The 21,899-nt window shown below is 46.7% G+C and overlaps 1 protein-coding gene across 2 annotated transcripts; it reads left to right on the forward strand.

Annotated features, from left to right (window-relative positions):
• Positions 1–253: 253 nt before the first annotated feature.
• CMKLR1 (chemerin chemokine-like receptor 1) lies at positions 254–16,811 on the forward strand. 2 transcript variants are annotated; one of them, XM_060691959.2, is made up of 4 exons: positions 254–804; positions 8,883–8,985; positions 12,038–12,122; positions 14,253–16,811. In XM_060691959.2, the coding sequence occupies exon 4, from the start codon at positions 14,256–14,258 to the stop codon at positions 15,327–15,329; it is 1,074 nt and encodes a 357-aa protein (XP_060547942.2). In that variant the 5' UTR covers positions 254–804; positions 8,883–8,985; positions 12,038–12,122; positions 14,253–14,255; the 3' UTR covers positions 15,330–16,811. The 2 variants fall into 2 exon arrangements, with proteins under 2 accessions (XP_060547942.2, XP_034284776.2); XM_034428885.3 differs by lacking the exon at positions 254–804 and adding an exon at positions 2,303–2,691.
• Positions 16,812–21,899: the final 5,088 nt, after the last annotated feature.

Raw genomic sequence — 21,899 nt, forward strand, 5'->3', positions numbered from 1 at the left:
CATCCACATAGGGACTTCAGAGACTGAGAGCAGCTGTTACAGTTCAGTTTTTTGTGTGCTGCCTCTACCTCTCAACTTGAGAATGTGATTGTTATTTTAATGGCTTCACCCAGCCTCTGCCTCGCACGTCTCGACTTGATTCCTAGCTTGTTTTGCTGGTTGAGCTTCTTTTTCTAGGTCAGCAGTTGCAACAGTCCTTCTGCCTCTGTTCCCCCGTCCTTCTTTGCTCCCCGGCTCTGTCAGATCAGCAAAAGGCCTTTCTCAATTCTGGCAAGTGGACGGTCTGTCTGTTAGGTTAATTTCTTCTAGGGAGAGCCAATTCTCACGGCGTTTCCATTTTGATCAGGTAGGCTTCAGAGGTTGGCTTGGCACCAACAATCACCTGGCAGACATCCTTGGTTAGGAATTTGCAAGAAGAACTTGGCTGAGCCAAAAAGGCTTCCAGCTCCACCTGGCCAGCTTTGGTCTTTAGGAAGTAGATGAGGGAGCAACCTTGAACCCTCTTTCATGAGGCCAATTCACAGACAGGAAAGCCCTCGAGGCAACCTTTTTCCCTACCATCTTCAGAAGGAGAAGGATGCAGCTGAACTCCGGAAGAATTGCTTAATCCGATGAAGAACTTCTTCCAGAGGTCAACTTGAAATTAGCCCTGATTGCCTAGTGCAGGTGTCAGCAACCTGAAGCTCCGGAGCCGCATGTGGCTCTTTGGGCCCTCTGCTGTGGCTCCCTGTCAGGTGATCCCACCACTGGCTGGCTCCGCCCCTCATCCTCCCCTCCCAGTCACTCCCCGCTTGGCCTGAGAAGGTAAGAGCAATGGCGCGGGATGGAGAAGCAGGCGGGGTAGAGACAGAGAGATACAGAGAGAGGGGGAGAGAGAGAGACATAGAGCGATACAGAGAGGGAGGGGAGAGAGAGGGAGGGAGGGAGGGAAGGAGAGAGAGAGAGAGAGAGAGAGAGAGAGATATGTCAAAAGGGTTTTGTGGTTCCCGGTGTTTTTTAACAACTGGTTCTCTGTCCTAAAGACCGACTGGGTAGGTGTGGCTGGGGGTCATGTGACTGGTGGAAGTGAGTGACGTCGAGTTGGCCACACCCACCCAGATTTTGTGGCTCCCGGTGTTTTCTTTTCTGTGGGAAACGGGTCCAAATGGCTCTTTGAGTGTTTAAGGTTGCAGACCGCTGGCCTAGTGAGTATGGAGGTGGGGTTTTCATGGAGGTCTTAAGGTTAGTCGTTTGATTGAGTCTTTGGTGTTCCTAGGACAATCTTTCTCAACCCAGGCAACTTTCAGAGGATGGATTTCAACTCCCAGAATTCCCCAGCTGATCATGGGGAAATTGCAAAATTCAGTACTTGACCATACAGCCTGGAGTCCAACGCAGGAGAAGTCAATACAATGACTCACGGGTTTCGAGTTGGCTGCAGATTAGCACTTCCTATTCTGGGTTTCTTTGGAGAATGATGGATGCTTAGTGCCAGTGGGACTATCATGCCTGCAGCCAGGGGCTCTTTGCCCTAAATCAGGGTGCTCCAAAGTTGGCAACTTTAAGACTTGTGGACTTTGACTGGAGAATTCTGGGAGCTGAAGTGCACAAGTCTTAAAGTTGCCAACTTTGGGAGAACCCTAAATAAATAATGTTGCTCCAATCAGGTGAAAGCCCGCAACTCCTGTCCCATAACCCAGCATCTCCTTCAGCATTGGGAGGACACCAAGGCTGGAGGCCACCTGGTGAAGTTCCTGAGCAACCCACAAAGGACAATCTGATTGTGAAATCTTGGAGAGAAGAGATGTGCCGGCCTTGAGGTGCGTGGGCGAGAACCTTGTGCAAAAGCATTTTGCACGGAAGAGCTGCTGGCCTCTCCAGCTGTCCATGGCTGAAAATGTCAGGATTTCCCAGCCAAGTGTTTGCAAAGGAAAAAAAGGAGCTGGGGAAGAGAGCCTCACCTCCAGTTAGCTCCCAGGAACCTTCAGGAATAAGAACTTTAGAGAGCCTCCTAGAAACTTGCTTGAAGTTGGCCTAGCTTTATTTCTCTACCCGTTGATAGAGACGCACCTTTCTTGACAAGGGCACCCTTCCTCCGAAACTCTCTTCCTGGCTACCCTCTTTCTGCTTCTGATGAATGAGCAGGATCTCCACCTGCTTTGAAATCTTGTCATCTCCCATCTTCAAAGGTCCTGTGATTTCCTAAGCGCAGCCTCGAGTGTAATTCTTTTGCATGAAAAAATATCTGGCAGAGAAGGGCCTGGAATGAAGCAACTGCTGCTCAGCCCTTCAGCCTTGGCTGGCGGAGGAGGAGAAGATGGCCACACCCTCTCCTCTTCCAGCTGCGGAGCTGAGTGAAGAAATTCCTGCTCAAATGTGGTGAGCGCCTGGGACGGCTTGTCTTCGGCTTCTTTCCCTCGCCTCTTTTCGCATCGCTGCCGTGTCGAAGCTTCGAGGACCTCTTGTCTCTCGAAGAACTTGCCTCGTGGTCCATCTGCACTTCCAGGAGATCTGGTGGTCTTTCTCCAGGCTGCCCCTTCCGATGAAGGATGGTGTCCTTTGCTGAGTTGGCGGCGAGAACCTGCAACCCTCACCCAGACTGAAACGCCACAGGCAGTTGGAGAAATTTGGCGCCATTTCTCCTTCTGAAGGGGATGAAAAGTGCTTTCGGTGAAGCGGAAGAGGCTGGAAGGTGACTTGACTGAGCCAAAGGTATTTTCTCCTCTCGTGGGAAGAAAAAACCCCACCTATTTTGCACTGGTCAGCTTTTATACCCAGACTTGCAGAACCTGAACTGTGAGACAAAATGCAGGTAGCCTGCAAAATTTGAGCTTCTTGCTATTTTGCAAGGCTAAAAATGCTCAGCGTGTTTGGTCTCCTTAGGAGTTGAGCATCCTTAGGATAGCTACAAAACTCTTCTCAATCTTTGAATACGTCTTATAGCTCACAGAGGAGGACCGTACTGGGAGGAGAATTTCCTGGGTTGCAGACAAGCAGCTTGACCTCAAGTAGACAATCTTGGAGCATCTCAACCTTTAACTTGAATCCCTGGTTCTCCTTTTTCTCCTTTCCCAGAATCAAACCCTTAGACAGTAGCCTCGTAAGCACATTTTCCTCCTCTTTGAAAGTTCAGGATGGTTGTGAAACAGTTGGGCAAGAAGTCTATAAATGGGATGGAGACATTGAGAATTATATTGAGAGTCTAAAGTCAAATTAAACCAGCATTGCAATTAAACCAACCAACCAAGCCTTCAGCATTTAAGTATATGTAAATAGTAGCTCCTCTCTCCCCTCCAACATAGCTGAGAATCTCCATCAGATATGATGGCAATGACAAAGAAACCGACTTTCAGAATTTCTCCTTGGAGAATGCGGCTGCTGGCCTCTCTTTTGTGGACTTCCCGAATAGGTCAAATTAGGCGGATCTGGATCCAGTTGAGGCCAGATAGCCTTGAGGTCGTCTGATCTTAAGGGACTCCACTGCTTGATCGACACCTTTCTTTTACCATCTGCTTCTTGCCAGTTTGGTGATTTTGTTCTCTTCTCTGACCAAGTCAGTGGAGGAAATTAATTCTCTCTGTTGCAGAAACAGGTGTCCTGGTCAGCCATGAGATGATGGTGGATGTGGTCAGGCTTAATTCCTCCAAGAATTCCAAATTGGCTTCACATGCTGGTCAGGTTTCTGGCCAAACAGATGTTGATGTTAGGCTACTCCTGGTGTCTTAATGGGGTCTGAAAGCTCTAGAGATGGAAAAACTGGGGTGAATTCCTGTCTGTTCTCTACCTCTCATGCATTAGAAGCAAAAAGGAACTGTGAAGCTTGTTTGTGTTCTGCTTTGTGTCTCTTTCAGGAAGAGAAAGACGGTTTTAATGCTGCATTAACGTTCTTAGTCCTGTTCTTAGTGCATGGGATAACCAGAGAATTCATAGGTTAACAAATTAGGTTAAGTTATTTGCATAGCACGTTAACCCTCCCCTGACCCTACTAAGCATGTTTGTGAACAGAAAACCCCCCAGTCTCAAAATAACAGCCAGATGCTCTGTTTAAGTTTTTTTTTAAAAAATCTAGCATGTTCTAGTAGTTTTACAATTGGTTGCTTTGTCCCCCTTTCGTGGCTGAGTTGGTAGTTTTTGTCTGAACCCGGGAGAATTTCACCCCTGTTTGACTTGAGAATTGGACAAGTTTGTCATCTCTCCTTCAGGCAGAGTGAAAGGGGGGCTGTTTTGCCTTCTAGTGGGAAATCATGGCTTATTCATGGACCAGGAACCATCTCCATCACTCCTCACTCCGCCTATGGGAGAAATCGGGCCCGTCCATTTGGGCTGACCTGTTCCAAACCAGAGTTTTGAAAACCAGACTTGAATGACTGTTGAAATGGAGAATGGAAGGTCCTGAGGATGCTTAGAGGTACTGGCTGAACTCCCACAAGACTCTCAACTAAACCATCTTGGAGATTTGCATGGCTTCTGGAACCTCAGGCTAGCTTAGATTAGCACAATAGGCTGTGATCCAGAAGATAAGCTATGTTTCAAACCAGCCATGTTTTGCAGAGTCTTCTGCTTTTATGCAACCGGTTCAAAGAACTGTATGGACTCTGCCCCCCCGACCCCAATAATGGAGTGAAACCAATTTTGCACCGAGAAACCACTCACCCTTTCATTAATTCATTGTGGGCAACACGACAGAAGGTTGCTGTGTACCTTTGGATTGGAAAAGATCCATTTTATGGCTAAGGACAAACATTTCCTTCCTGCTTATCAGCCTTAATCCCCTCTCCTAGAGTGTGCTACACACACACACACACACATGCAATAAAAGATGGAATAACTAGAGGGAAATAATTCACTCTGGTTTTCTTAGGAAACTTGCTGATTTGGGGGCCTCTTTTGCAAAATCAAAAGTTCCTTGGGCTTTTTTGCTCACCTCTGGCCAAACGGCAAATAATTCCGCAGCAAAATGGACTTTATTCTTTTAATCTTGGCTTCAGGGATTTGGAGCCCATGAAAAAGATTGCAAACAATCACACGCTCTCAGGCGCCCCGTTTGAGACAATCATAATACTGTTAATGCAACACTTTGTAGTGGCAGCTGCTTTTCCAGCAGCCCCAGGTCGTGATGTGAGCACTTCAGGAATTTATCTGGTGTAGATAAGGAAGGAAGGCCAAGAGGGACAAGTGATTAAGTTCACACATTGCTCAAATCACCGCTTAACCACGACGGTTTGAAAAAGTCACAAGGGAACCACAAAACTAATCCTCAGACCACAGTGCTGGGTTAGCCGCAATGGACCGGACTCCAGCCCAACCCAGCCTGATAAGAAGTCTTGAATTCTAGGGCAATGGGCAGCAGAGCCAGCGAAATATTGATCTGAATATGGGTGTTTTCCAGATGACATTCAGTGATTTTATTAACAGCTCTCTGGATTGCCTCACATTCCTCCCAGCTCCATATGGACGGTCAGCACTATGAAAAAGAGAAGAGTGGTGGGGAATTTCCTCTGCAGAAGTGGTTTTTTTTTTAAAAAAAATATTTTTGTAATGGATTAAGCAAAAGGAAGAGCCAAGATTTGAGCAAGCCGGCTGAGAGAGTGATTTTTCCTCTCTCCGCTGATGTCATTGAGAGGACATCTGCTCCTGGTCTCCTCTTACAGGTTCCTTGGGGTGAGTTTTCATCATGGCTTTGGCACCACAGAGTGAACATGAACAGGCTGTCCTCAGATTTCAGCCCAGAGACCCTGGGGGACTTAGACACGCATGAAGGGTGAGACCGGGAGAGTTGAAATCGCATCGCTCACCTCCAGATGTCCCTTTTTGAAGAATGTCGCCAGGCAGACCTGCCAGAGAAAAAGGCGGCATCTTCTCCAGGGGGCTGAAGGACCAAGGAGGGTCTGGTGGCTCCTTGGGCTTCTGATATCCTCTGTCAGATTTTGGGGAGCCTCTGAAGCTGAGCAAGCCTTGTAGAGGAGAGGAGAGGAGAAGACTGTGTGGCTGTATACCATGGAAAAGGGTAGACAGCGTCTTTTGGGGTCTTTCTAGCTCTAGAATATCCGAGAAGACACCAAACCGGGGTGAAATCCAGCAGGTTCTGACAGGTTCTGGAGAACCGGGAGCGGAAATTTTGAGTAGTTTGGAGAACCGGCAAATACCATCTCTGGCTGGCCCCAGAGTGGGGTGGGAATAGAGATTTTGCAGTATCCTTCCCTTGCCACATCCACCAAACCACACCATGCCCATTACGCCACGCCCACAGAACCGGTAGTAAAAAAATTTGGACTTCACCACTGCACCAAACCAAATCAAGCCAAACCAACCAGGTTTTCTGCAGTCCAAAAGTCCAGGATGATAACCATCATCGTCAAATTTAAGCTTTGACTGGTTTTATGTCCTTGTGAGAACGCCCCTCAATCTGGGATTGAGATAAGCAAGCTCATCGGATCAAATCAAGATCAATATGTTGAATATTATGGTCTGCAGGATTTGCCCTCTTAAACATGACCTTGTTGGACACCCAGCCCAAGGCCTCCTCTCTTGCCCCATGCAGGCAGAGGGATCCTTTGGGAAGTGGCTCAACCCAGAGGCCTCTTCCTACCAGGCCTTACGTATTGGAGCTGCTTAACAGCCTTTCTCGTTTTTAAAAACCAGCTGGCAACAATTCATGCGGCATTTTTCACTGCTACCCTCTTGGAGACCCCTCCAAACCCAAGTGGGAACATCCCTTGCTCGAGCATCATCAGAATAACGTGCCGAAATCGCACAACGGTTTTGCTGACTCAGCATACGATGCGCCAGTGGGCGAAAGGAGAAGGCTGAAAAAAGGAAGCGGGTGCTGAGATGGGTGACGTTTTGTGGTCAACTGGTAGTGGCGATGGGAAAATTCACACTCTGCTCATCCGGCCCCCTTATGAGCTGATTCCCGTCATGAGTTCGTTTTCTTAAAATGACTGCTGAGGCAGAGTCTGGATCTTGAGCCCGTTTCTTTCCTGCCACCCACAGAATGCCAGGCAAATTAACCCCACCAACCAGACCAAGCGAAGGAACTTTAGGGGCCGTGAGTCCCAGGTCCAACCTGCAGCCCCAGAGGGAAGAAACGGTGGGTGAAAAGGCCAAGACCCTTCCTGGCCAAAGGCTGCTCAAAGCGTGTCTAGCGAGTGACTGCAATAAAAATTCTGAAATCCATATATTTGGAACGGAGGTTGGGAAAGAAACCACGCAGGATGAGTTGGGAGCAGCTTCTCAACAGATTGCCTGGTTAGTCCTGCATTTTTTGGGCATCTTCACGGACAGCTGCTGGGTGGGCCCACCGCTTTCTGATGGAGCTCCAGGGTTGCGATCTCCAGCCCAAGTGTCCTGGGTTCCTCAGTGGCTTCAGGAGCCCAAAGATACAGCTTGGATAATAGCATCAACCTGAACCTCTCAGTAAATAAACACACCCATAAATCAATGCACAAACACAATGTGGATTTTTTTTTAAAAATAGGGTGGGATGTAGTAGTGTCAGTGACTGCTGATCTAACACAGCCTTTGATCCCTCTGGAATTGAAGGAGGTGTTTCCTCAACAGCAGTCCCGGCTTCCTCTTCATCTCAGGAGGCTTCGGACAGTCTGCCAGCTGAGCTGATCCCTTGGCCTGATCCAGCTTCCAGGCACTTGTGGAGATCTTCCATGGCAGGGGTGGGTTCTACTTATCTTTACTACCAGTTCGCAACGGGATCGCGTGCCTTGGTTCTGCTCATGCACAGAAGCTTCTGTGCATGCGCAGATCACTTCTAATGACCTTAGGGTCAGTGGGCGGAGCCTCCCGCCAGTTTTACTACCGGTTCTATAGAACCGGTCCAAACCAGGGGCAACCCACCACTGTTCCATGGGGTGCCCAAGAACCCCTCACTCCAAAGAAGCCTGAGTGAATGAATTTTCTTAGGAAGTTGAGGGCACATTCTACCATGATTTCTATCATCCATGGGCCCAGCTTGATCTCCTGTTAAGCTTTCTTCTTCCCTTGTCCCTGGGGAAGCAGCTAAACCCAGAGTTGTCAAAGAGAGGGCAGGGGTTAAGTCTGTTTGCAATGCAACCTGGGCTAGAGATAAGCAGGGGAGCTTTCTTAGATCAAAGCAACAGAGAGCCTGGGAAAACTTCTCCCCATCTGTGTCCCCACCCTGGCTGTGCAAAGCCACGCCTGGGTGGCTGTTTATCTGGGCCGGAGCGTGAAACAATATTTCGTCTCCCTGCCTCTTTCCAGCTGGCATCCATGCTCAACAAGTGCCAAAGAGCATTGTGGGAGGATCTGAAAATCTTTCGGAGGGCAGCACTGAAAATCATTTCACTCTGATCGGAGCACCTGGCATACCCAGAAAGAGGCTCGCCCTGAGCCAGGTGATCACATCATAAATTAAATACTTCCCTCTGATCCTGAAGGAATCACCTTAAGACTCTCCCCTCTTCAGTTTCACGGCTTCTGCATTTCAGGCTTCTGGGCAGACTCCAACTAGGGCTACAAATGCTTGTCTTTCCCAGTTGGGCTCCGATTTCACTCGGGGGTGGAACTCCAGCTGGCCAAAAGAGATGGTTGCCTTGATGTAGATTAAATGCTTGGGAAGGACAGTATGTCAGCAAGCATGGAGAGCCTTGATGGATGGAAGTTGGGTATTGTCTCAAGGAAGAGGTGGCCATTGGGTCCTTGAAATCAGTGGCCACCTTTGCTTGAGACAATGCCCAAGTCTCATTTTGTGGCCAGGATCATGAGATGGCAGAAGATGAAGGTGGTGGGGGTTGCACCAGAAATGACAAATACAGGAAGTCAAGAAGGATAAGGGAGTTAATAATATCTTATCGCACTTGCTCCACCTTCTCTTCCTTTCTTTGCACGTTGCTTCTTCTTTTCCTTGCATTGTTTTCTAATTTATGCAGGTTAGCATCCAGATTGCTGGTCTTGAAGACTTCCTTGAGCCAAAACATCTTCTGAAAGGGACGTTTCCTCACCAGCAAAATAAGACCACCATCTCTTCACAAGGTGAGGAGTCCCGGGAGTCTTTCTATGCTGGTTGGGTGGGGAGGGGGCTTGAGGAATGATAGACAGTCACATCACCTCCTGGGGCAAATTAGAGTAGCAAGGAAGTTGGGACTGCAGAGCCAAAGACCTCCTGGGAAGAGCTACCATTTGCCTGAGGGTGAGACCAATTTTCTCTCAATCCATTCCAAGGGACAGAGCCACTAAGATTTAAAATTGGCTGCAACCCGATTTGTGAGTGGGTGGGGGATGAGTGGGTGGTGGGTGGGAGATGCTTTGCAAACTCAGCACACCTGGCTTATTTTTCATGCAACCAAACTAGTGTGATGGGTCACCAAATTGGAAGTTCTTCCACCTTCCCCTTCTGTCTTTGTCGATCTAGGGGTCCCTGGTGAAATCAGTTGATCTCCTTGGATAAGCCAAACGTGGCCTAGGATCCATTCTCCAGGGTGCATCTAGAAAAGAGGTGCAACTTAGATCGCACTATGGTGGCCACAATTCTCTTGACTTTTTTGACTCTACTCTGTAGGCACCTCTGGCGATTTGCATCAGAAGGGAGAGATATTAGTCACCCATTCAGGCACAGCTAGGCTCACCTCCTCTTAAAAACACAGTCCTGACTTGGAACGCATGCACACATTTTTTGGGGTGGGGGTGGGGGGGGCTATGGGCAGGAATTCCAGGATATCAGCAATTTTGGATAGAAAGCAGAGGGAGCAGGTGGCTGCATGGCTAAACCAGGCCAAGGTTTGTCTTGGTGGAGGCAGGAACTCTTTAGCCAGATCCTAAGCAGAGGGGGGGGGGATGGAGAAGGCCGCCTTTGTTCTGTGGTTTGTGTAGCCTTCTTCCATCTTGACCTCCCTCCCGGCCTGAGATTCCCTTGGTTTTCCTTTTCGTCTTGTGGCTGGGTTTCCAAGCACCTGATAGCCTTGGCATTGTGCGCACAAAAGCTGGGCAGATAATTCTACAGACACCCTTATCTCCTAGACAGCAACAATTTGGGTGCCCTGGAGCCTGCCAGGAATAACAAAGCTCTGCAGGTTGCCCGTCCTTGGTGGGGAAGAGATAGAAAACCAGGGGAAAGGCAGCCCTTTAGCTTGGGGGGGGGGGTGCTTGGGGGGGCTGATTATGTTGGTGGCCAGGGCCTGAGTCAGGAGGCTTCTAAATCAGGACATCCTGTTTGGGTTTTGAGAAGAAAAAGTGCTGAGTTGGTTGCACGTGTTGCTTTGCAGAATCTCTTTGCAAAGTTGGATGAGGCTGCTGCAAGTCCACCCAGATTGAGAACAGAAATAAAACTGTGAATGTTCCCATCAGAAGTAGAGCCACCGCCCTTTATCCCAAGGCTCTCTCTGGCAGTGCTTTATGGGCCATTGGGCATTCTGACGACACACAAAAATGTGAAGAATCGGTCCCACCAGCCCAAGAAGGACATGCTTGGAAGCTCTGGTACTTATTCTGAAGTCCTAGTTGGGGTTTTCCTCAGGCCTGTTCCACCTTCTGAGAAGTTCTGCTCCACCCTCAGAAACCCTTTCTTTGGAGATGTCCATTCTGAGGTCAAAAGCAGAGGAAGGTCATTCATTAGCTTGAAGGGACACTCCAGGGGACTTTGTTGGTCCCAGGACACAGAAACTATTGGGTGATCAGGACACGTTTTCATTTATTCAGAGTCATTGCCCCAAAGTATTTATGCAATGAATCTGACCTGGTAGGCTACGTTCATACATGCATCCTATCACCTTCTTGGCAGAACACTTCCCTTCACACCTATCCTGCTCCTTGAAGTAACCACTAGAGTAGGAGGGCTACTCCAGGGCTAGCTACGTGGTCTGACCAGAGCTTGTGTTGAAAGGCACAATAGGCAGCCAGGGGAGAAAATCCCCTTCACTGAGCAGCATTACCCATAGCCCTTCAGTCTTGAGGACACAAAATTCTTGTCGTGCCTCTGAGACGCCTTGGGCCACAACCTCCAGTCCGTCACTCAGAGATTAATTCCTTTTCATCCCCAAAGAGTCCATGGTGGCACTCCAGAGAGAGGTGGGATTCTGATTTGACCAGAATTCTCTCCCTGGAGCATTTCTTAACCAACCACTTTTCCCCCTGAGTGAAGCTTTCCAAAGGGCCGTGGCCAGGAATCTCTCTGCAGCCAGCCAATTGAGGGTTGCTGAGGCGTAAGGAAGATCCCTGAGGGAATAAAGAATGAATTAGATGGAGCCACCGGGGAGTTTTTCTCCCCAAATAGGTCCCATTAATTAGTCCGTGGTGAAGAACTGCATCAGGAGAAGAAAGGAAACCTTGGCTGGGTTAGGACACGTATAGGAAGTAGGAATGAAAAGGCCACAGATGTTGCCCTGCTCTTCTTGAAAAAAGATCCTTGCATTTCTAAAAAAAACTTTCAAAAAAAGTTGGAAGGGACCCTGGAGGTCTTCTAGTCCAACCCCCTGTTCAAGCAGGAGGCCTTAGACCATTCCAGACAAATGGCCGTCCAATCTCTTCTTAGAAACCCCCAATGTTGGAGCACTCACAGCTTCTGGGGTCAAGTCGTTCCACGGATGAAACATTCTACTGGTTAATTGAATTAATTAAACGAGGGGGTGAAATCCCACAAGGCAGTCCTTTTCTGGAAAGAAGCCATGTTTGTCCTTACAAAAATGCACGACTCCAACCTGCCCAATCCAGAACCTTCATTTTGTAGGATCCTCCCAAACTTCCTCTCCTTGAGAGAGAACTTACACCCTCCCCTCACTCCCCCCTCCCCAAGCTCAGACTTTTTGGATGGCCATTGCTGGCTCCATCCAGGATGGCAGAGTTTCTGCTTCTGCCAATTCACAGCCACCCAAACCTCTGCCCGCCTCCCAACCCGGACCAGGAGGGAAAGCAAAACAAAGACAAACTTCCCTGAAAGAGTTTCCTCTTTCCAAAAAAACCGCCTGCAAAGCAGCAAAAACCCAGCCCTCGCCTCGAATGGCTCATTAAACAGGAACATTGCTTTCTTGTCGTTGGCTGATATTCTTCATTCCACCGGGTGTCATTATTGTATGTTTTGTACCCTTGGCAGGAAAAGTTCCTGTAAGGCCGACTCAGCTGAACTCGCCCCGGCTGCTCTTTCTCCGTATTCCTGCTTTGAGCCTCGCTTGTTGACGGTAAGAAGACTCAGGTCAAGGACCTGTCTGAGTCCTGCTCTTTCTTCGCTCCTGTCCCTGGCTTTGTCTCTCTGGCTCAGAAAATCTGTGGTTTGCCTATGATTTGGGATGCCGTTTGGAGAAACGAAACCTGTGCAGATAGAATAGAATAGAAGAGTCGGAAAGGACCTTGGAGGTCTTCTAGTCCAACCCCCTGCTTAGGCAGGAAACCTTACACCACTTCAGACAAATGGTTATCCAACCTCTTCTTAAAAACTTCCAGTGTTGGAGCATTCACAACTTCAGTTGTTCCACTGTTTAATTGTTCTAACTGTCAAGAAATTTCTCTTTAGTTCTAAGTTGCTTCCCTCCTCGATTAGTATCCACTCATTGCTTCTTGTCCTACCTTCGGGTGCTTTGGAGAATAGCTTGACTCCCTCTTCTTTATGGCAGCCCCTGAGATAGTGGAAGACTGCTACTGTGTCTCCCCTAGTCCTTCTTTTCATCAGACTAGACATACCCAGTTCCTGCAACTGTTCTTCATATGTTTTAGCTCTTGCTCTTCTCTGCACTCTTTCTAGAGTCTCCACATTTTTTTAACATCAGGGCAACCAAAACTGGACGCAATATTCTAAGTGTGGCCTTACCAAGGCATTATAAAGTGGTATTAACACTTCACGTGTAGATATTATTGGCTGGGCGTGTGTGATTTTGCAGTGGGTCCTTGGGAGCCACCTTCAGGGAAGCTGATCAAAGAGCGATCCAACCTAGAATTAAAGAGACATTTCCTGACTTTGAGAACTATCAATCAGTGGAAGAGTTTGCCTCTGGAAGTTGTGGGTGCTCCATCACTGGAGGTTTTTAACGAGATTGGATCATTTGTCCAGCATGGTAGAGGGTCTCCTGCTTGAGCAGGGAATTGGAACTTCAAGGTCTTTTCCAACTCTGTTTATTCTGTATTCTGATCCAACTGGACAATCCCTGCTCTCTTGGCTTCATCATATGATCACTGAGATGGCCAAGGAACCTTGGATCTGGAACCATTCTGGAATCCTATTACAGCTCGCCCACAGCTTTGGAAAGACAGTTCATCTGGGTCTTCTAGAGGCCAGATGGCTTGGCCTCATCTTGGTGGCAGAAGCCCATTGCCCGTCTGTTTCCTTGCCCCCAAATGTAAAACCTGGCCATGAAATATTAATGTTTTTGTTTGCTTGGAAATCCTTTGTCTGACTTTTAAGCTCCAACTTAAAATTTCTCACTCGGTTCCATTCGGCAGGATCTCCAAGAAGAAGAGCAGTGCTGAAAAAAAATCTGAATGCTTTTGAGTTGCATTCTTAGATTAGATTTAACCCAGTTTCTCTCAACCGTGACCACTTTAAGATACGTGGACTTCAGCTCCCAGAATTCTCCAGCCAGTCATGCTGGGAGCTGAAGTCCACATATCTTAAAGTGGCCAAGCTTACGAAACATTGTCCTAACCAATCAAAGTTTTCTACTCCCATTTGTATTGTCTTTGACAACAGTTTTGAGCATTGCAAGTGGTGCCATTACAATTTCAAAGCTCACCAGGGCTTTTCTTTCATACAAAAAACATGTTAGCCTTCTATTTATTATGTATTAAATAATTTACACCACTGTGCTCTGCTTGCCAAAGGACTTTTCCTTTTTCTTACTTAAATGTCAGCTAGACAAAGTCTACCGGTGCTTTAATACAGTTTGATCTAACAGAGGTACCGGACCGATGTTCCACCACTAGATGTGTGATCTACCTTGTTTCTCCTGCAAGGGATTCTGGGACATTTTCCAAGGCAGCGCAGGATGCTCATTTATTTTGTAGAATGCCGTATTCAGCCTCCTCTGTCCGTCCATGCATTGGAATTGGCGTCACTGGGTAGGATTGGGGTCATCCAAGGAAGAAGTTGTGTACAAATTAGGCTATGTTCTTCTCCATCCATCCATATCAATTAGTTTTGACTTGCAACAATAGTTCTTTGTTGTTACTCAGTTGTTACTCAGCCATTATCGGCAGTTTTAGATGAGGCTAACTCTCATTGGCTTGTCCTATCAGCCTTCACTCTTCTGTGTTTCCTAACCGTGGTGTGAAGCTATCTTGGCACCATGTCAGTTTTTGACCAATCTGTGTTCCAACAGGTCATGGGAGAATTGGAGAACACTACGGATTACTTAGACTATATTTTCGAAGACCTCATCCCGGTTAGAGACACATATAGCAAAAAACCCCAAATAGACCCCCTGACAGTCGTTCAAGTGGTCGCTGCTGTCATCTACAGCGTCACCTGCCTCCTGGGTCTATTGGGCAATGGTTTGGTCATCGCCATTATCTTCAAGATGAAGAAGTCGGTCACCACGATCTGGTTCCTCAACTTGGCAGCCGCTGACTTCCTGTTCAACGTCTTCCTGCCCCTGAACATCGCCTACACCGCCATGGGCTTCCACTGGGTTTTCGGCAGAGACATGTGCAAAGTCAACAATTTGCTTCTCAACCTCAACATGTACACCAGCGTGTTTCTGCTGACCACAATCAGCTTTGATCGCTGCATTTTGGTGGTCTTCCCAGTCCAATCCCAAAAGCGTCGGACCCCGACCATTGCCTGGTTGCTCTGCATCCTAATTTGGGTGACTGGTTTTCTAATGAGCTCCCCTTCCCTTGTTTTTCGAGACACCACAACCTTCCACGACCGCATCCTTTGTTTTCACAACTTCTCCTTGTCCAGTTCTCCAAACGACACCGCCCTTGGCCACCAGAGACATAAAATGGTAACCATCATTCGCTTCTTGTTGGGGTTTATCATACCAATGATCATTATCACAGTATGTTACATTACCATAATTTTTCGGCTGAAAAAGAATCGTCTCGCCAAGTCCAAGAAGCCCTTGAGGATTATTGTCACCATTATCACCACCTTCTTCTTGTGTTGGTGTCCATACCATACTCTCCACCTCCTGGAAACTGATCACCACTCAGTTCCAAACAGCGTCTTCGAGATTGGGCTTCCCCTTGTCACCGCCATCGCTGCTTCTAACAGCTGCATGAACCCCATTCTGTACGTCTTCATGGGCCAAGATTTCAAGAAGTTCAAGGTAACCATCCTATCCAGACTGGCTAATGCCCTGACCGAGGACACAATCAATTCGGTCCACTCATTCTCACGCAAAAGCATCACCAAAGCCAGTTCGATGACTGAAAAAGAATCATTTTTACTCTGAGCTTTGGAACCCAATGTGGATTACAGTAGATCATTGGTTTCCAGCAATGGTCCAAAACTCCTCGTGGTTGCCTTCTTGGATTACTCCAGTGGTTTCAGGAGAAACTTGACATTGGCTTGGTGAATCTAAGCCAATGGTGGCTATGTGATTCTAAGTACACTCTTGTTTATTCTTATCACAGCTTTTTGAAGGTTATGGCATAAACACCTCCTCCTAACCACATAAACAAACTTCACGACAAAGGAAGGCCCAACGGTTGAACTTCAGCCTGCAAAGTCTTCACTGCATCCTACAAATTCTTGGCAATAAGCATATTTTGAGCTCTGGGGGAAATTGAGCACCCCCTTCACTGGTCTGAGAATTGGGAAGCTTAGGGTTAACTCATTTTAGACAGGACACCAAAACAGGTGTGTGTGTGTGTGTTTCCTATTCATTTGTACCTGTGTAAATTCAGGTGTGATTTCTCATTCTATCACCTTCCATGTGAGCAGACATGCAACAGGCTCGTTTTCTGCAATCCCCAATTTTCCCTGTGGAGAATTTAATTCTAGTAAAACAACTATAACCACAACCCTTTCCTTCCACACTATACAGGTTTTGTCCAGCAACTTTTTCTCTTTTGTTGACTTTTCCGTGAGATTTCATAGTCCACGAATAAATCTTTTCTCTAGGAGGTGGGCTGGGCATCCCGTCTATTCAATTTCATGCCCAGTTAATTTGGGAAATCATTCATTTCCTCCTTTTTTTCCTTTTCACTGAGTAGACTTAAATCTGAGACGCTGAGCTAGAATCCAGCCCTGGGTTTATAGCTTGATAAGTTACTATTACTTATCCCAAATCTAACAAAATCGCTTTTGATTGTATCTGGAAAGACACAGACTATGGAACCTCTTCTTCTGTCCCCAAAAGGGTCAGGCAGAACAACTTCTCCACCTCTGGAATAGATCAACAAGGATTTCTAACTACTGGTGGTTTACAAAAATACCATCAAAATTAAAAGGAAGTTGTGTAAATTTGCTGCATCAGGAACAATCTCTTGCATGGAAGAAATAGTCCCTGGTCTCAGAACACAGGCAGAGGCATCCAACGATCTTTTCCAGCTGGTGAATCTTGAGGATTTAGTAAATAAAAGTAACTTCAACTATTGGCATGAGAGTCCATTGCCCTCAGTCCAAGTCCTAGCAATATGGCGTGTGTTGAAAATTAATCTGTTGTGTCAGGTTTTCTACAAATGAAAAAGTATGTACCAGTAATTGTTGTAGGTAACATTCCTAACAAATATATCTGTATTTAAGATAAGTTGGTTTTTTTTTTTAACTTGGTATTTCTAAAGATATGTGCTGAGTTTTTTTTTTCCATAAGCAATTTTGTAAGGTCCATCTTTTATAAATGAAAAATAATAAATTCCAAACAGTGATATCCTGTAGCATTTGTGTTGCCAAGTGGAGCATACATTAAATAAAGAGACACGCTTTTGTGCGATGGTTTGAGTGAAGAAATATTTGGAGAGGAATTACTAATAAGGCAGGTGGCTGGGGAATTCTGGGTGTTGAAGTCCAGCAGTCTTAAAATTGCCAAGATTGGACATCCCTGAAATAAATACTCCAGAGAAATCTGGTGTCTTCATTCGTCTCTTCTATAAGAACCTTAATTGTGGAGTTTTTCATGATCTCTGCTTCTTCTGGGCTCTGGAGGGGCTGCTAAAAAACATCACCAATAAACAACAGCCTTTAGCACCTCCATGTTTTTCATCTTCAAAGTGTTTTGCACATTTTCATCTAATTAATCAGAGTGTTACCCAAAGAGGGCAAATTTGTGAGGGAGATGATCAAGAAAAAATTCCTCTTGGAGGCAGACGAAGAGGCGTTGGATGAGCCAACGGAAGCTTCGTCTTAAGACGAAGGCTGCAGTCTCAAATAATGTATTTTCATACTTATTTCCACATAGGCATGCATCTTTAGGCAGATTTTTTAATTGCAGTTGCAGTTCTACGAGGAAGACCTTCCAGGTCCTCTCCATTGAGGTCAAGAAGGGGCTTGGAGAAACATCTGCTGAAGAACCTAAGAGAGAAAGAGAGAGTCTGGAAACATTTGTAAGATTTTTGGAAATTGTAAGACAATTATTGGGCAGGCAGTGACTTGAGGGCTGCCACGTTCTCTTGTTGACCTCCAACCTGATCCTGTTGCTCATACAAAGATCCTGGAACTCAGCTGCCCAACTGCAAGAGGACTTGGCACAATGAAGTCATGGCCTCCACACCTCTAAGGAAGCTCAACCTCTTGAACAGAATCTGGGGCAACTGACTGGAATGACCTCTGCTTGAGACCCTGGGGAGTGCGTCTAGAGGCACAAGCCCACATGTCGTGGCCACGTGGGCCAGGATGTGTCTTCTGAAGAGACAGATGCACGTTGTCTTCAATTGCTGCAGAAGTTCCATTTGTCATCTGTTGTTTATTTCCCCAGCTCGTCCTCTCCAGAAAGCCGTAATCTCTGCAAACAGCTTTCCCGAACTGATGAGTGGTGCACATACCCTTGGGTTAAACCACCAACATAAAGCACACTTGGTGAAAGCAAATATTTGATTTCCATCCTTCCAGTTTGTTTGCCTGTTTAATGTGGCTCCAACCTCTTTCACATACAAATAAGGGTGTCTTGGAGGAAGCCGCTTTTCGTGCTTTTCACAAGCTAGAGATGCTTTTTTTTCTGTTTTTTTTTTCCATGAGGAAATATGTTCAGTTTTGGGGTACAATTAGATGCCATCAAATTAGCCCCAACTCTGGAAACTCAACAAACACCCTCATCGTGACCTGACTCCAGACAGAGTTATCCTCAGCTCCCCCCAACAGCCTCCTTGATCTTCTTCCTTCAAAGGGGCCTCCAAACTTGGCAAAATGAAGACTTGAGGACTTCCAACTCCCAGAATTCCTCAGCCAGTCTTCAGGTGGCCAAGTCTGAAGGCCCCTGACCTCATCCATCATCTCTTTCTTCTACTTCTCATACCTTCACCTGGTTTAGAAGTTTCTTCTCATCCATCATCTCAGTGTTTCTCAATCTTCGCAACTTTAAGAGGTGAGGACCACAAGTACCAGAATTCCCCAGCCAGCATATCTAAGGCTTAGACAGTGGTATATCAAAGATAAATCAGCTAAATCCACAATTGGGCCGTAATGTGATCCCATGGTGTAAGTGTGGTTTCAGATACAAGATGTTGGCTCTTCCAATTGTATCACCAACCGTGTCCACATTCAAGGTTGCCCGAGAACCCCTTAGATCCCAGGATCCGTTTCTGCCCTCCTTTTTGTGAAACGGGGCCACGTCTTCTGGTGGCACCAAGCAGGGGAGAAAAGAGGTCCTTTTGAGCATGCTGAAGAGCGGCTCTTGAAATGCCATCAAGCTGAGAGGGGGATGTTGTCCTTGGCGCGCCTGAGGCTGAGCAAGATGTAAATTGCTCCAAAACCAGAGAGCAATCTTGTCTGTGTCATTAATAATTCTCTCTGAAATAAACATAACTGCATATTTGCTTGATCGTATCGGAGGGCGAACGCAGCCGGCTGACATGACTACAGAGGGAGATATTGTTGGCCAGTTGCAAGGGAATAAGTGAAGAGAAGGAAAGAAAGAGAGGAAGGAAGGAAGGATGGAAGGAAGGGGATGGGGTAGGGAAGGAGGGAGGAGGGAAGGAGAGGAAAGGGAGGGAGGAGAGGGAGGGAAGGAAGGAGGGAAAGAAAGAAAGAAGGAAAGAAGGAAAGAAAGAAGGAAGGAAAGAATGAAAAAAGGAAAGAAGGAAAGGACAAGAACAATCTCTTGTGAATAGTTTTCTGGTTTCACGCTTGTTACAAGAGTTCAATAGCAGGTGTCTTTATTCCATTTTCCTTCCTTCTGCTTCCATTGTCTTCTTGGAATCGCTCAGAGCCCTCCTCCCCCTCGCCTGCCTCTCTCCCTTTCCGTGTGTCAGGAGCTGATGGGTGCTGGTGAAGCCACGTTGCGCAATTACGCTCCTTCTCTGCATCCTTTCAGGCATCTGGGCTGGTTCCAATCGCACGCTCGTGTCAACATTGGAAGAGATTCCTCTCTCAGTGACACCCATAACATTTGGGTCTAGCCTGCCTTGCTTTCCATAATTACGGGGTGGCGTGCGGTCCTCCCCACTCCCAGTTAGCTGTCGGGCTTTGGAAACAAAGCTGCGTGGCATGTTCTTTCCATCAATCACCCCCTTTTGTTTGAGAAATGGATGGGAGCAAAACAAAAGGAAGACATATTTGTTTTCTTCCCGGATGCCATGTTGCTTGGACGGATCCCCATCTCAATCCCAGCTCCCCGTGTTCTGGCAGATGGTTGACCGTAAATTTTATGGAAAAAGCGTAAAAGTGATAAACAAACATGTTTCTTTTGTGAATGTCACGGCATGCAAGACTTATGTTCTCATCTTCCTATGCGTTTTATTGCTTTTATTAACATACGCGTGGAAGACTCTCTGGGTTGTATCATTAACCATCCCCTCCTCAAATCATCTAAATTAAAACTGACATTTGTGATGTTCAGCAGAGGGAAGATCCCCGTTTTTCTGCTCCCATTAATTGCAACGGCCTTACTTCTCCACCGGAGGAATTTTCTTGGTATCCTGTCTCCTTCTTCCCCATAACAGGCGTGATATGGTGTGCTCGTCTTCCCTCAAGAGTGTGTATTCTTATTTGTGAAAAGGTGGTCATAACAAATTGTTTCCCGTATGGATTGTGTTTCCCCAACTAAGGCAACTGCGTTTTCCAAGTGCAGATGTCAACATTCCATAGTTTTATACGCTTACAGAGCTCCATTGCAAATATTTGGGGAGTGCTGAGTCTTCAAGATAAATGAATAAACACAATATATTCAGAATAACAAGGAATCCATCTCTCCGGTCTGGGTTTAAAGTCACACTTGGGGCTTCAGAAAGACAATAAAAACTTGAAACAAGAAGAAAAGTGGGTAGATCTAAAGATGGCTTGAGATGCCCCCAAGGATTCCCTACTGACCAATAAGATTGTTGAGTTTCTTCCTTTAAACAGATGATTCCCTTCATACAGTGTTGTCATCGTTTGAAAATATTTTGCAGTTCTGTCTAGGTTGGGGATCAGTGATGGAGCTGAAGCCTTGGGAATCCGGGGGCTTTTGATTAATTTCTGGGGTACAAAGCTTTGCTCTGACACATAACAATTTAGTGCAATATTGAGATGATGGGAGAACTGAAGAACTGAAAACCCTCCAGAAGATATATAAAAAAACAGGTTTTAATGCTGCCTTCTGAAGGACTGGAAACAGGATCTCTCAATTTGCCATTGAGACATCATGACAAATCCAAAGGACTTCATTCCCAATTCTCTCTCTCTCTCTCTCTCTCTCTCTCTCTCTCTCTCTCTCTCTCTCTCTCTCTCTCTCTCTCTCTCTCTCTCTCTCTCTCTCTCTCTCTCTCTCCCCCCCCCCCTCTCTCTCCTCTTTTGAGGGTCTTAAGAAATTGATTATTTCCTAGAGTTGCTCAATGTTTCATTGGGAGCCAACTTAGAAACCAATGAATTCCTTCACTGGATGCCTCTGGGACCAGTCTTGGTCTCCACAGAGGAGGAGATCAAAAGAGCTTTCAGTTCATTGTGTGTGTGTTTGTGTGTGTGTGTGTGTGTGTGTGGCCATTTTTATCTGTGCAAAAGGGAACATCTCTTCATTTTTCAGGCCCCACGTTCACCTATTTCCGTTCTGAATCATTTCTCTCCATCTGCTGAGACAGCCCCCCGTCCAAAGTATTTTTAAATTTTACAGGGAGAGCCAGCCTGGGTTTCAATGGGAAGGCAGGGTTGCTATAGCAACCACTAGGTATAACCAACCAGCGGTTGTCTATGCCTCCCGGGGAGGGGTGGCATCTCAAAATTAATAAGCCAGTGGGATGCAAAGCAAAGCAAAATCCTAAGGAAGGTTAGAGACTAAACGGGAGACCCACATCCATCTTTGAATGGGTCAAGGAGCTGGGTGCGATTCTCTGGAATAAACAGCCCTCTTCATTCCTGCCCAGGCAGCAACATCTTGGGGGGGGGCACCCTCCACACAATTTCTACTGCAGTGGGAAATGGGGTGCAGAAGCAGCTGGAGTTTGCATGATGGGCATTTCTTCCCGTTCCAGGGCATTTCTGGAGGGTTTTGAGTAGCTCAGCAGCTCTGCAAGGCGGCAGGAAAACATCCGCCTCACGAGCCAAAGGGCTGAAAAAAGAGAAACAGGCAGACAGGCAGAAGATTTGTTTTCCTAGCTCTCTTATCTGCCTATTTTGAATTTTCCTGATCTGGCGTAATCCAGCGATAAGTCCCTCCGATGGTGAAATCCGACGCTTGTGAATTAATCAATTTGGAGGGATTTGCACCATATCCTGAGTCACAGTCTAGCCAAGCGAGCTTCGTTTACGCAACATGGGGATGGCAAATCCGAATCACAATTAACACTCACACGTTTCAGCCTTTTGTGGGAATGTCATTGCTCAGTCTTGGCCTGACCTGGTTAACTATGATGTGCAAGCACAGTTAGGATGAAAGCAAATTTCAGATAGACAC

The sequence above is a fragment of the Pantherophis guttatus genome, chromosome 17 (assembly GCF_059756535.1).
Source record: "Pantherophis guttatus breed Tessera chromosome 17, ASM5975653v1, whole genome shotgun sequence".
NCBI classification, from domain to species: domain Eukaryota; kingdom Metazoa; phylum Chordata; class Lepidosauria; order Squamata; family Colubridae; genus Pantherophis; species Pantherophis guttatus.

Coding starts and splice junctions, on each gene's coding strand:
- CMKLR1 (XM_060691959.2), top strand. CDS start 14,256: ATGGGAGAATTGGAGAACACTACGGATTACTTAGACTATATTTTCGAA.